Consider the following 15,098-nt stretch of genomic DNA (forward strand, 5'->3'; position numbering starts at 1 on the left):
GTCATTTTGTAGGTTCGAGGCGGTCTGTAATTCCTGGAGAAATGTAATCATTTACATTTTCATGCATTCCAATAGCAGCTGTTCAGTTGGAGCTCTCTGGAAATGTGTGGTTTAAAATCTGCCGTCTTCGCTCATGGACATTTTTGTTTTTGAGGAGATCAGCTGAAGTGTAAATGGAGAAAAATATCCACAGAGTGTTCAGTCCTCAGTTTAGGGGTGAACAGGGTCATGCTTAAACAGCCAAAATATGACCTCTTGGTGGGGTCAGTGAATTGGATCATCTTAGTGCACTGACTCTTGTTAATCTGTCCACCAGGTTCCTTCTACTTCGATGATGTGAACATACAATCTCATAGCTGCATGCACACCTTTATCTACCGAAAGCCACATTCATGGTTAATGCAACAGAAGGTGAACTTAGGTCATACAGAATCATTCTGCAATCATGCATCTCAGGCGTTCATCAAAGTCAAAGCAGTGTGAAGGAGAACTAAAGCTGAGCTCTGTTGCATTTTAATGCAGTCCATTCACAGGGAGAGCTGACATTTAAAAAGAACATGTCATGGAAAATTAGATTTCCTTGCTCTTTTGAAGTAAGAGTTCAATGTATGTTGACTTAGTCATTCACAACACAAAGAACTCTTTCTAATCCACTCAGTCCACAGTTATGGAAAATATATAGATTTAGAAATCCTCATGATATTTATTTCATAACCATGAGCACATTTGGTATAGAACCATTCATATTTGCACCTATTTGGCATTCTGCCATAACAGAGTTGATTTGCATAGAGAAGTCTTAAAGGTACAGTAGCCGAAATAGACTTTTTAAATGTAAGTGTCAGAGTGAGGTTGAAAATGGCTACCTCAAACAAAATCATGATTACATTATAACATTGTAATATACACTATCAAAAATGTTGTATCAGTAAGATTTGTAATTTTTAATGGAGTTTTTATGCACATTAAAACTTATTTATTTGGGGGAAAAAAACAATTTAAAATAGCAGTTTCTATTGTAATATGCTTTAAAGTATAATTTATTCCTGTAAAGCAATGCTGAATTTTCAGTCTTCAGTGTCACATGATCCTTCAGAAATCATTCTAATATGCTGACTTTTATCAATGTTGGAAACAGTTGTGCTGCTTCATATTTATTTATGTATTTTTGTTATTATTTTTATTTTTTGGAACCTGTGATAATTTATTTATTCATGAGATACTGAAGTCTGGAGAAATGGCTGATGAAAAATCAGCTTTGCATCACAGAAATTATATTTTCAAATATGTTAAAACAGAAAGCCAATATTAGAAATTGAAATAATATTTCACAATATTACTGTTTTTTTCAGTATTTTTGTTTAAATAAAGACAGTCTTGGTGAGCATGAGACATATAAAACATAAAAAATCTTACTGATCCCAAACATTTGAATGGCAGCGTTATAATATTTAAAAAGTGTATATCTAGTAAAATTATGTACTTATTTAAATTCAGCCTACTGGTGAAATAAATGGGGCATTATGGGGACAAGCAAATATTTGATTAATTAGAGTAGTTTATATAGAACATTGTACATATTGTAACAAAGTGTGTATGTCTGTGGCTCAGTTGATCTACACTGGTGAAATACTGATGGTGCACTGGTCCTTCAAGGTCACTGCTTCCACTTCTCATCACGGCTCTATACATAGAGCTGCCAGAGGTGCTTAACTGCCAATTAGCCCACTTGAGCTGATTAGAGACCAGTCCCACACTCGGTCTCCGACAGCATCAAAGTCTGAGATTAACAGCCATAAGAGAGTACAGATCAGCCTGAGTGTGTCACTTAGGCAAGCAGACCCCCCACACATCTCTTACCTCCACTAGCCCAGAAACTGAGCCTGTAAAGGGTTTAGCAGGAATCTCCAGAGCCGGGGCGTAACCTGGCCGAAGAAGGGCATGGAGCATCAGACCTGAGGTGAACATGCTGTGTTTGGGTATGAAGAGAGGATCAGTGCTGCTCGGAAATGGAGGCAGACTGGAGAGTGCCTGTGTTGGATGGTTTGTCATCCGTGTGGATTTCATCTGTGTTTCTGTACAGTATACAGGGTGTTTTTGCTAATTTTAATAGCGAATCCCTTGATTTCATGTCAGTGGTAAATTTAGGTCTTTTGGTTTCATTCCTTATTTAAAGTCGTATTTCATTTACTAGAATTAATGTATTATAATTAGAATATGGGTTTTCTCCATAAATAGTTTAAACTTATTCATAAAATGATTTGTATGATTTATTAGCAAATCAGTCTGACAAAATAATTTTCAAATATTGCTATCCAGTTATCACAGAAGGTGAAGGGAAATTCATGGCAATTCAATGTCCAAAAATATGAAAGAACACTTAAAATAAATATAAATGAATGAATGAACAAATTAGCATTTTTTTGTTTGTAATTGCATCATAGTGCTGCTTTGACACAAAAATGAAATATTTTCTTGATCAAGCTCCATCTAATTCATAAAGAGCAAACAACTGTTTTTGATTATATGAAGAATACAATCAAAAACAGACTTTAACTTATCAGAATATGTATAAACCATTGTGGTTAAGACCAGATCAATTAAGTCAAGTTGTGATTCTTAATTCTGCAGACTTTGCATAAGCAAGTTATGTGCAGTTATCTGAAACCACTGCAAAAACTCTAGGCTTAGAGGAAGATATATGCCCTGGCTTCAAAGCTTCACTTTAGTCTTTGTCATAATATAATTTTATTGTCAAGCACTAATGTTATGACCTAAACATAGACAAAGGATGTGATGTGTATTAGTATTATGAAAATGAGGCTATGAATTAAATATTAAACACGATATATACAAACAATATAATACAAAATATTAAACACAATATAAACACAATATATTTTTATAGATCTAGCTTATGTAGCAGATATAAAATTTTAACCATATGAAGTGGTATTTTTTCCATGGATTAGGATCTCAATATTCTTTATTCTCCTTGTGAAGTGAGACATGGCATCAGCTCAAACACACACAGACATCGTTGCTTGCACCGATTCCCAGATTGCACACAAACGCCTACACAATATCAATAATATATTTTTCACAGATGTGGGCTGTGTATTGTCAAAGTTCACAGCTCCAGCATGCACATGTATGCACACACCCAGGCATGTACTGGCCATCGGGACTACCGGGAGATTCCCGGTGGGCCGCGGTCTGGTTGGGCCGGTGCGTTATGTATTTTGTTTTTAAATCATTATTTATCGCAAATATATTCGTAAGTATATTTTTGTACAGTCCAATTCCGGCCTTACGTGTCTCTTTCATGAAGCCGCAAGATGCTTTTTTTTTTTTACGTTAGTCACAATAATTTATTTAAAACATTACAAAAAGCAGTATAAAGAACAGATAAAACGACGCGTGCGCATGATGCTGATGCGAGCTGCGAGACGTGACGTGTTCACTGCTCATTGGCCAATCAGAATCAAGTTATAGCCTTGAAAAGCGGCCCATTACAACTGCGACGAAATTCAATATGTTAAATAATAAAATATCTAGGCGTAAATGAGGGGCCGAAGGTTGAGAGAGAGAAAACGACAAGCACTTGAGGCAGATGCCACCAAATGTGTCAAGATAAATAAATTATTTGCTGGAAGGCAAAAGACTTAAGTGAAGACGTCAGCAGGGCGGGACTTGACTGCTGAGGTGAGACAGAAATGTAATGATACACGGAGGCTACTGCATTGTTTTGTTTCAAAAAGTTAGGATATTCTAGCTGTAATATGCCACCACTCACTGATCTATATAAATTGCATTTAAAATTCTCAGCTCTCAAGTTCTGTCTATTTTATTACAAAATTCAGACAATACCGTTTTGGCGTCAGAGAATGTGACGTGACAGATCGCTTTAGCGCCTCAGTTCAAGTAAACCGATCATCTGTTACTTTCTGTTTAAAGATACAGTACACCTTACAGAAATTTATATATGCCTCAGAAATAATATCGATCAATTATCAGTCAAAACAGCAGGAGAACAATTATTTCACAGAATGTTACATTTACCTCAAGAAAGCCCTTTAAGACCATAGCAGGTTAGTTGAGATTGTAAAATAGCCATAAGAAAGGAGTATTTTGCTAAATATGTGCACTACAGTACATATTTATTATATTTTCACCTGAAGTATTTTACATTTGATTATGCAATATCTGTACCTGAAAACGGTGCTATTTATGATAATTTTTTAAACATTTTTATTACTGACTGTTCACTTGTCTTCATTAATGTTTGAACTTAATAGTTAGTGTTTATTGTGGTATTGAAATTACAATTGTGAAATGAGATTGCAGATTATTTACAAAGGAAACAATAGCAATTTTATTTTTATCTCTGTTTATGTATTTATTTTTGGCAGGGCAAGAAAAGTTCTGAACCCTAGCATTGAGCTCTGCATTTGAATAAAGTGACCTGACATTCAGCCAAGTATGGTGACCCATACTCAGAATCCGTGCTCTGCATTTAACCCATCCGAAGTGCACACACACAGAGCAGTGAACACACACACACACACACTGTGAACACACACCCGGAGCAGTGGGCATCATTTATGCTGCAGCTTTTTAAAGGCCTTTGATTATGTTATGAAAAATTTAAAATAAATCACTACACAACGTTCTTTGTCTTAATTACTCTTTTATTTTATTGTAGATCAGTGGTCTTTATAAATAATGCTTACTATAGTTCAGTGGTCTTAATACTAGCCTACTATAAGCAGCCAACAGGTCAGAGGTAATTTGTGTGAATTAATATAAAAAAAAGTGTTATGTTGCAGCACATGAAATATAGTTACAGCAGAAAATGTGTACCCTAAGCATTAATATTTCTATTAGAATAATAAGAAGCACATAAAATAAGACCTTTAGATATTTAAAATAAAGCCTGATAAAATAATTTACATTTTCTTTGTTTATTATTTTAATAGTTTTTTCTTGGTTTTGATAGTAATACATTCTAATCAGTAATTTTACATCCAGATTAATGTATGTATAGACATGTAGTGTGCGTGTGTGTGTGTGTGTGTGTGTGTGTGTGTGTGTGCGCGCATGTTTACATGCATGGTGGGCTGGTCTGGATGAAGTCCAGGGCTGATTTTTTGTCCCAGTCCAGCCCTGCACACACCCCTTCTTTTTTCTGTCTCAACCTGCGCAACTCACGCACAGGCACCTCTTTTTCCCCAAAAGTTAATGTACACACACCCTTTTTAGTTGTCCAAAACCAGCTGTGCTGGAAAGCTTCTCGTCTTTGTGTGGGAACAGCTGGCTGTAGAACCATAGTCACACACTGTGCGTTTTACTGGCCTCTCACACATACTGTACACAACAACATCTCAAATGGCCCATTGTGCGCTAATAATGAGACTTGTGTATTGCTGTGCAGCTTAAATGGGATTCCATTTTGGCCTACGCAATACTAAGAGGGTGAAATCTGTGTCTGGAGTATAGCTTGCCTGTTGAGGCTGTTATTTTCTATAAAACTATTGCACATGATGCAGCTTCCACTGGCAGTGTTTCTTCAGTATTTCAGAAGCGTTTTAAATGGGTTGGCAGGGTTAACGCAGGTCAACAGAACCTTTCCCTTAGCTTGGCTGCAAAAAGACCTGCATTGTTTCATCTCTAGCAGTGCTAGCCTAGCACCTTTGTTTATCAGACATTTTCAGAGGATGATGATTATTTATGAAAAAGGATATGAGGGTTGTTTAGTAGGAATATACTATATATACTTCATGTCTTTTGATGCCATCTTTGATGCCATTTTTTTTTTTTTTAATACAGTAATATTGTAAAATATGGCTGCAGTAGTCTTCTGAGGGCAAAGATGAATTTCCTTCAGAAATCATTCTAATATGCTGATTTGGTGCTCAAGAAACATTTTGTTTTATCTCAGTTTTTCATCAATTTATTGTGACCTTGCTAAAAAAAAATTCTCTGTTTGTTAAATAATCAAGAAAATGTATTTATAATAACATAACTATTACATATATAGACTGTACATGTATGGATAATATTGGATATAGAGAAATAAACACAGCCAATGTGTTAAAGGGTTAGTTCACCCAAAAATAACTATTTTATTCAACAATTCAGCATCGTCTCTGCATCACCCTCTCACCATTTTTGAGAGTATCCACTAAAGCTGCCTTATGCACATACGTAGCCTACGTTGTTTTCATTTTGATCTGAACCTAAACAATGTATCCACCTGACACAGTTGACACAGAACAGCATATGTTGTTTATACTCAGTGGATACTCTCCAGAATGGCACCAGGGTAATGCAAGGGGACGATATATATCTATTTAATAAAGTCGTTATTTTTTGGCGGGGGGGTTCACACAAAAAGTATTCTCGTAGCTTTGTAAATTTACGGTTGAACCCCTGATGTCACATGGATTATATTACAGATGTCCTCGCTACATTTCTGGACCTTGATCATGTAAGGACACTTGCTGTTTTTAGGGTCAGAGAGCTGTCAGATTCCATTAAAAAAATATCATAATCTGAGTTCAAAAGATGAACGAAGGTCTTATGGGTTTTGAATGACATGAGGGTGAGTAATTAGTGTTGTAGTGATTAACTATCACTTTAATACTAGGTCTTAAGAACTAGTTTGCCAAGTCTTAAATAATCTTACTTTTAGGATTCCTGTTAGGACAATGTATCTTTATCTATATATATATATATATAATAACTATATATATATATATAACTTTTGCAAAGCGATGACCTGTCATGAAGAAAAATATTAAATGTCTGACTTTTAAGATTAAGCAGTTTATGCAACTGGCTCCTGGTCCTGGAGTGTACGCTAGACAGTATGTCATCCATTCTTGTAAGCTTAAGCCATGACTTGTTAGTATGACTTATCTTTTATGTAACTGGATATCTTAGATTACGCAGAAGGAACTGGCTTTTGCCCTGTAGAAAACTGAATCATCAAAACTTTACTCAGTCATTGGTGTGCCTTTTTGCCCTTTGCAACCCCATGTGGCTCATTCTCAAGCTTGTTTCTCTACATTTCCATCTGTATTGATGGGAAAGTCCAATACTGTCCTCAGTGCTTGTTTGCACCACAAGAACGAAAAGAGGAACGCTGGGATTGGGTGGAACAGATAGGGAAGGCGGGTGCATATTTGTGGTTGACTAATTGGAGGCTGACAGGCCTTGGTCAGTGAAATCCAGTGTGTCTGTGGGTGTGGTCATGGATTTGGCCTTTTCAATTGGTGTTTTGCCTTTGGGTGTCACCATATTTTCTTTTTACTCTGAGAGAAAGTCAAAGTTCAGTAGTACAGAAGAATATGTTAATTACTTTTGTGTGAACTTCAATGAAAAGCAAATTGGTAAAGTAGCTGAAGAATATAATACCGTCCCTTTACACTTATTCAGTAATCTCCCTTAGTGTTAAAGGTGATGATAATTTCCTGTGTGTTTTCAGGCCAGTGGTTAACATAATAGGCCATTTTCCAGTGCTTCTTACATTCACATCGACGCACCCATTTAAGCAGCTGTGAGCAATAGCGATCCAGGTCATATGTGTAGAACTGCTCAGCGTAGCCCAGAAGATTTCATTCTCCCGTCTCTTTAGCATTTCAGTTCAGGAGTCACAGCTGCTGCTGTCAATCAGGAGAGCTTCACACACATCACTGCAGCCACATGTTTCATGACAGGAAATGACCTCTGAGCGAGAGAGTCCTCTGAGAAGAGCAAAATATTAGTTAACATTAAAGACGTTTATAGGCAAACAAAGTTCCTTATGACAAATGACACATCAGTGCTGCTAATTGCTAAAATTTGTCAACAAGGTGAATTTTTTTATCATGTTGCAACAGTATGAGCTCTGATTATCTGAGAATTAGGACCCTGTTTACTGACGTCATTGTGTATGATATGTGAAGGGAAGTCAAAGTTTAAGACTTAGTTTCAGCGTGAGAAACCGAACAGGCAAAACAAACAAGTGGATAAGAGCATTATCCCAGAGAGAAATGTCCTGCAGGACTTTACTTGATGCCGTGAAACCCTCAGAGGGCATATTAACTTCACATTGTTATTTAGTAGGCTGGTTTAGCTCACAACGGCTAATGACAAAATGCTTTTAAAAGTTGTAATTTGGTAATTGTCATGTGTGCCAACTCTTCATAACACTAATGGGCTTTTCACGCTACGCTTAACTCTGTTTTAAAGTGCAGATTAAGGCCACTTTTAACCTGGAGTTAAGCAACATTTCACACATGATGTAGAAAGAGGTTTTAGCGCTATTTTAACCCTAGGATATAAAGCACAGTTAAGCTAATTGGAGAGTTTTTTGAATAGCTATGTCCACATGGACTAATTGTCAGGATCAAACCAATCTGATTTCAGATTCTGGAAGTTCTGTTGTGAACCTTCAATGTGGCAGTTGATTGAAATTCCATGTGGCTCGAGCTTAGTTGATTAGATTGAGGTGTTTACATGAAGATGTTTTAGTTAGTTTAAAGCTGCAGTCGGTTACTTTTGATGCTCTAGCGGTTAATAAACAGAACTGTTTGCGTCTTGTGGAAGAACATCGTAGCCGGATCTACTTCTCTCTGTTTATGTCTATGAAGAATCACAAAGATACTGGGTTACTCCGCCGCAGTACCCCCGAAGCAATCTAAAATAGTCCGAACACATATTATAGGTGCACCCTAGTGATTCAGGACAAGCTAAAAACACAGTTTGGAAAATGGATTCATGGTGTACTCGCTTATTATATACACTTTGTAAATTTTGAACATTCTGATTGGTTGTTTCTTAACGGGAGCGGATGACTTTCTGCAAATGGCAATAGGACCACTGGGAGGAGCCAGAGGAGCTTGATTTTTTTCACAGATTATCTGTCTCATATTCTACTGTCAGGACATAATGACAGGTTTAACATATATGTAAAAAATATATTTTTACAAAAGTTACCTACTGAATCTTTAAGTCGTCATTCTGATTATAAATGGATTATTTGGGTGTTTGTAAATGAATATACTGTGTAAATGCTAAGGGACCCAAAAATTAAATGAAAAGTTTTTCCAAACCTGTACGTACTTACTTCTATGGATCACAAAAGAAGATTTTTGTTTTTATGTACAATTTATCCAAAATGTGTTTTTGTCTATATAGTTGCAATTAGTGTAGTCCAATGTTTTATTTTAATGACAAAATTTGATATGTGATCAACATAAAGTCATAGGTGATTAAATGATGGCGAGTAAGATCAAATCAGCAACTCATTATCTGGCTCCATGTGGCTGGTTCCCATGTTTACATTCTTTCATTTGATATTACAAAGTCGTTAGTTTGCATTCATTATTTAAGGTGTTTTCAAGGGGAAAGACTTCAAATGTGTGCCCTATTCTCTGAAGACTGTATAGTCATTTCCCATGACTCACGTCCCCTGACACTGAAAAAATGTGCTTCCGATATTCCTCCTGCAGTTATATCATCACATTTAACATGTCTCGCATCCGCTGGAGGTTTTGAGTGCTTTGAAAACAAGACCAACATCATTGTGTAATTATTAGCAATTACTAAGTCCAAGTAGTTTGCTCGTCTCACAGCAATAAACTGATCATTTTTCCTGGTGGTCCTGTAGCTGTAGGGTTTCAGGGGTCTCTGAAGTGTGGCAGAAATTAACATGAGGCATTTGTCACTGTAATTACAGACTCATTATTTTTTTATACTCTTTCTTGTGTCCTCTATCTTTCTGACGACTTGGGGAAGATTCCATCTCCCTCAATTATTCCCATCTGGGTCCATTTTCAACACTCACGCTTCATTACCGGGGGAACAGAGCACTGGCTGTACTTTCCTCCCTCCTCCTCTCATCGCTCCTCCCTTGCTCTTTCACACCCTCCGCTGCCAGCCTGCCACCCTCGCTCACACTCACACTGATGACTGGCACACACACACACACACCAACTGGTGTGCTGCTCTGCCCTGGCACCTGTCAAAAGGGAGGGTGGCACTTGGCAATGCTGCAAGTGTGTTTGAAGGGTCTTTGTGTCATGTGGTTGTGTATTTACTACATGTTAATTCCTGTAGCGCTAACTTAGTGTTTATTTTCACTGTGGTTCAGAATGCTGTATAGTGTTAAATGGCACTAATCTACAGTTTTTGTAAATCCCAGTACATCAGCAGTTTTTGAAATACTCAGACCAGCTCGTCTGGTACCAACAACCATTTCACGTTCAAGGTCACTTAAATCCCCTTTCTTCCCCATTCTGATGCTCGGTTTGAACTGCAGTAAGTCGTCTTCATCACATCTAGATGCCTACATGCATTGAGTTGCTGCCTTGTGATTGGCTGATTAGCAATTTGTGTTACCAAGCATTTGAACAGGCGTACCCAATAAAGTGGCCGGTGAGTGTATGTGTTTTCAGTAATGCTCGACAATGAAAAATGAAAAAACACATTCTTTAGACCTTTTTTATGAATCAAAACTATTATGTCAGTTAAAAAACAGAATAAGTCGTACTGTGGCACAAGCTCAAATTTAATTTTAATTTAAATTTAATTTCCTGGTCTTATTCAGAATTCAGTTGAAAATCTGCATTGCCACCGTCTGTTTTCAGTTTTGTTAAACAAATAGTTAAAAGAAAAACGATGATGAGTATGGTTCTTTCTAGCCTGAATGGACTGAAAATTTGCATTTGTGAAGTCAGCTGGATTGTCGGTTTGTCTCCTTTGCAAGCAAAGAGCAAATTACATAAAGAAATCAAATACAGAGAGCCACCATATGCAGTGTGTTACTATTTGCTATGCTGACTGTGTTTGGCCTGATGTAAAAATATATCTGCATAACCTTTGTGTAACAAAATATTAGAATAACTACAGTATTTGCTTCTACTAGTAATATAAAACCGTCAGAAACTAATATTGGATATTCTTTACACAGTTTAACACAGGTTCTGATAACTAGCAATAAGCAATTTCCATACTAAATGCAAAAGTAATGAACTGCATGCACTTTATTCCTTGCATGGTTTAAATTGTCTTGTATGTCATATCAATTACAGATCATCCATCTCTTTCTCAGACGCACTCTTTTCTCCAGCTGTGCGCTCTCTCACACTGACAGTGTTTTGATGGCTGTTGGCAGTGTACTTCTCTGAACTGCTCTATACATGGCTGTCTCTGTGTACAGGCAGGATGGTGGCCATAATTCCCTGAGCTCTGTCTAGAATCCGTTATGAATCTGAAATGGTCATGACTGCTTTGTTGTGCTCAGCCTTCCACAAGAGCTTTTGCTTTTGGAGCTCATCTAGTCCATATTTTGGCAGTATACATCTGTTGCACTGAGCTGTACAGCAAACCATGTTTTTCGTTGAAAGGAGAGCCAAAAAGAGGTGCTGTCTTAATTGATGCCTGGTTATAATGAGGTTCAGAAATTTGCACACAAAAGAGGGGTTTTGGGATGTTGCCATGGCAACAGGAGCCCCAGTGGATGGCAGAAGGGCAAAGCATATGAGGGTCTGAATTGTCACTTGAGAAAAAGTGACCAACATACTGTTTTCCAATGGTTCAAGGTTATTACCTTGTTTCGTCAAAGATTAGAAGGCATCTTTAATTTGATAAACAAAATAAACCTTTATGGATGGAAGTACAGTCAATCAGTGCATCTGCCCCTCGCAGCTTAATTTTTTTTTGTCAATTTTAACGTGTCGTCTTATCAAGAGCTAGGGCATTAACTGACTTCTGTTTTCTCTATTTGAAGCTTTGTTCTGACTTGCTCTTTGCCGCCCTTTTCTCCTCCTCATTCATTTTCAAGTAGACTTAAAGCTAAATCCCATTCCAGAGTTAATTTGAATAACAGTAGGTTATCCGCCCATTGGAAATCCTCAGTCACACCTACCTCTATCTTTCTTCCTTTCTCCCCATGCTCCTCCTTTTGTTTCCTTCTTCATCCCTGTTCTTATTTTCTGCCTGCGTTTCATAATCCAGCCTCAGTCTTAGGAACTGGGATCCTTAAAAGATGCGCTGCCTCCCCTCAAATGCTAGATATAGCACCACATCCTAAAAGTTTGCCCCTCTCTGTTCAAGTGTAAATGATTCCGCGTCTTATTCTCTGGTTGTTTGGGGGTAAACTGAAGTCAAGAGGTCAGAACATCTCTTCTAGCTTGTTAACCCCCATGTTCAATTTTATACCTCACTGCATTGAGACACAGCGAGCTGGAACAGTCCATTACGGAGCAGACGGTCATGTGACTGGGGTGTGACCTGTGGGAGTTCTGGGAGACACATGGGACACTTCTTCAGTGTGTTATTAATGTACTTTGGACATTTGTGCTTATTATAGATTATTTATGCTTTAAGATATTTTAATGATCTAATCTAATATGTAAAGCAGAGGTAAAAAGACATGTTTGTCTTCATTTTGAGTTTCTCTGATGTCTTTTCATATTTAAGACTGTCTTGTTTGACTCAGTTAACCAGGTTTTGTTTAATTTTATTTTATTGTATGAGATCAATCCTCCATATCTAGTTGTGTAAAACGTTTAGGCCTAATCCTGGCAATAAGCTTGACTTTAGCCTCTGGTTTGGTTTGGTTTTTCAGGACAGCGACATCCAGAAGAAGATCGACTATGAGATCCGGATGCGTGAGGGTGCTTGTAAACTGCTGGCCGCATGTTCTCAGAGGGACCAGGCGCTGGAGGCCTCCAAGAGTCTCCTCACTTGCAACGCCCGCATCATGGCCTACATGTCAGAGCTGCAGCGCATGAAGGAGGCACAAGTCATGCAACGGGTCGCACGCAGGTCAGCGATCACTTTTGATTCATTTAGTCCAGTTTGTGTCAACTTAACAAAGTTTGGTCAAATTAAATTAGATTTTTGGGTGTCTCTGATGTTTGTGGTGCTTTATTGAAGGTAAATTAGATAATAGGCCAGTTCCTTGGGGTCAGGCATGTCTATTATACTGTCAGCAGTGGTAGCAAATATAAAGTTCCATCCACTGTCTTTGCTAAAGAACTGTCAACAAATGATCAAACTGCAATTATTATCAAAGTCCAACACATATGCTCTCTTACTAAAAACGAAGCTCTTACAGGTTTGGAATGACATGAGAGTGAGTAATTAATGATAGATGACTTGAATGACTTAAAATGTTAATTTAAGTCAAATACAAAAATTGTAAAAGGTTTTCCTTTTAGTCACGTTGACATGACACAAATGAAATAAACATAACTAACTAAATATATATTCAAAAACATTTAAAGAGATTTAATTTCTGTCATTAGTTACTCTCATGTCTCTCCAAACCGGTAAGACTTTCATTCGTCTTGGAACACAAAACAATTTTAATTTTTGGGTGAATTAGTTTAAATGGTGTGTAATGTTTAAAAAAAAAAAAGTGTAGTTTACCATGCAGAGACAATTGTACTTGGGGCTTTTTTAGGTTAAATAACTTGTACTGTCATCTTGAACCTATGTATAGATGTCAGTACATTTGCTTTGTTTATTTGAGCACACAACCTGACACAACAACATTGGCTCAATCAATATTATACATTTGGGGTAGGACCATTGGCAGACAAAGAAAGTGCTCAGGACACTTCAGCATTAATTATACTGGATTATTTTATGCATTGTGGTTTGTATCTTATTGTTTGTGTTCAGGTCTTCTGATGCAGGTCCAATGGATGACCGATCCCCATGTAAAGGCAAAGTAGCCATTTCAGGTATGTTGACAGAAAAGAATTCGGGCAGTAATGATTCATTTATGTAATGAAAAATACATATACAGTACTGTTGAAAATTTTAGGGTCTGTCTATACGGTTTTTAAAGAACTATCACATCAGAAGTGCAATAATAATTCTTGTTACAAAAGATTTTTATGAAGTTTAAATAAATGCTATTTTTCTGAACTATTTATCCATCAAAGAATCCTGATAAAAGCATCAAGCCAAATCATAATATTAGAATGATTTCTGAAGGATTGTGTGGTAATAAAGACTTTGTCATCACAAGAATAAATTACATTTTAAAACCATATTAAAATGTGGAACAAGTATCCTAAATTGTAATGATATTTCACAATATTACTATTTTTACTATATATTTGGTCAAATAAATGCAGATTTTGTAATCATGAGATATTCTTAAAAACAATAAAAAAATATTGCTGACCCCAAACTTTTGAATGGTATATATAAACAGAGACTGTTAAATATGATGTTATTCTCTTTTATTTTGATTCTGTGTATTGTGTGCAAACCAGTCTGTTTATATGGGTGTCTGAGCACTAAATCACACCCCTGCTGTTTTATATATCAGCGCCTGTGTCTCTGTCTGCTAGGGGCTCTTTTTTATGAGTTGCCCTCCCCTCTTCACTGTCTGGGTCTTTTAGAGTGGCCACCCCCCTCTAAACACCTAGTGCTATTAACTCCTAGGTCAAACTCCACAACTGCCCCCATGGCAATCTGTGTTTGAGACCCACAGTGAGGGGCCTACAGGGCTGATTCTCCGTAAATGCTGTAATAATGACATCATTATGAAATGGTTGTGAAGGACCTTGTACCCCTACTTCAGAATCACATGCATATAAATGTAAACCACACTCATATGCATCCGCACAGATGGAATCAACACAATATTCTGTGTTATTCTGCGCAGTGATGAAATTAGATCAAATGTTTAATAGACCAACAAACATGGTGGAGCATTCATAGACTTTCATCAATGACTAGCGTTCCTGTTCTGCAGAAATATGCTGTGCTTTCTTCAGCGGCAGATTCTGTGTGGGATTCCTGCTCATGCACCATCATTGCACTTAAATGCATCAAGACTCTTTATCATGTAGTTCATCCCACGCACATACAATCTAATGTTCCCACATACAGCCTCAGTTTTATTATTTTATTTTTTTCCTGTCCATCATCTGCTGTCAGTACCATATTAATTGTTCCCTAACAACCTCTTCCTATTAATTTAATGGCGTTCTGTCATTATTAACAAGCCTAGTTACTCAGATCTTGACAAAGGAGCTCATCCAGGTGGGCTGAAGTGATGAATGTGGTCTTGATGTGGTGGGTGGGCC

General features: G+C 37.2%; 1 protein-coding gene across 5 annotated transcripts in view; it reads left to right on the forward strand.

The window, feature by feature from the left end:
- Window positions 1–15,098, forward strand: part of LOC127957250 (rhotekin) — a 64,119-nt gene that overhangs the window by 38,165 nt on the left and 10,856 nt on the right. For all 5 annotated transcript variants that reach the window (XM_052555703.1, XM_052555699.1, XM_052555701.1 and 2 more), the window contains 2 exons: window positions 12,617–12,816; window positions 13,678–13,739. In XM_052555703.1, the coding sequence (XP_052411663.1) occupies window positions 12,617–12,816; window positions 13,678–13,739 (262 nt within the window). The remainder of the gene's footprint in view (window positions 1–12,616; window positions 12,817–13,677; window positions 13,740–15,098) is intronic.

Source organism: Carassius gibelio, chromosome B5 (assembly GCF_023724105.1).
Source record: "Carassius gibelio isolate Cgi1373 ecotype wild population from Czech Republic chromosome B5, carGib1.2-hapl.c, whole genome shotgun sequence".
NCBI classification, from domain to species: Eukaryota; Metazoa; Chordata; class Actinopteri; order Cypriniformes; family Cyprinidae; genus Carassius; species Carassius gibelio.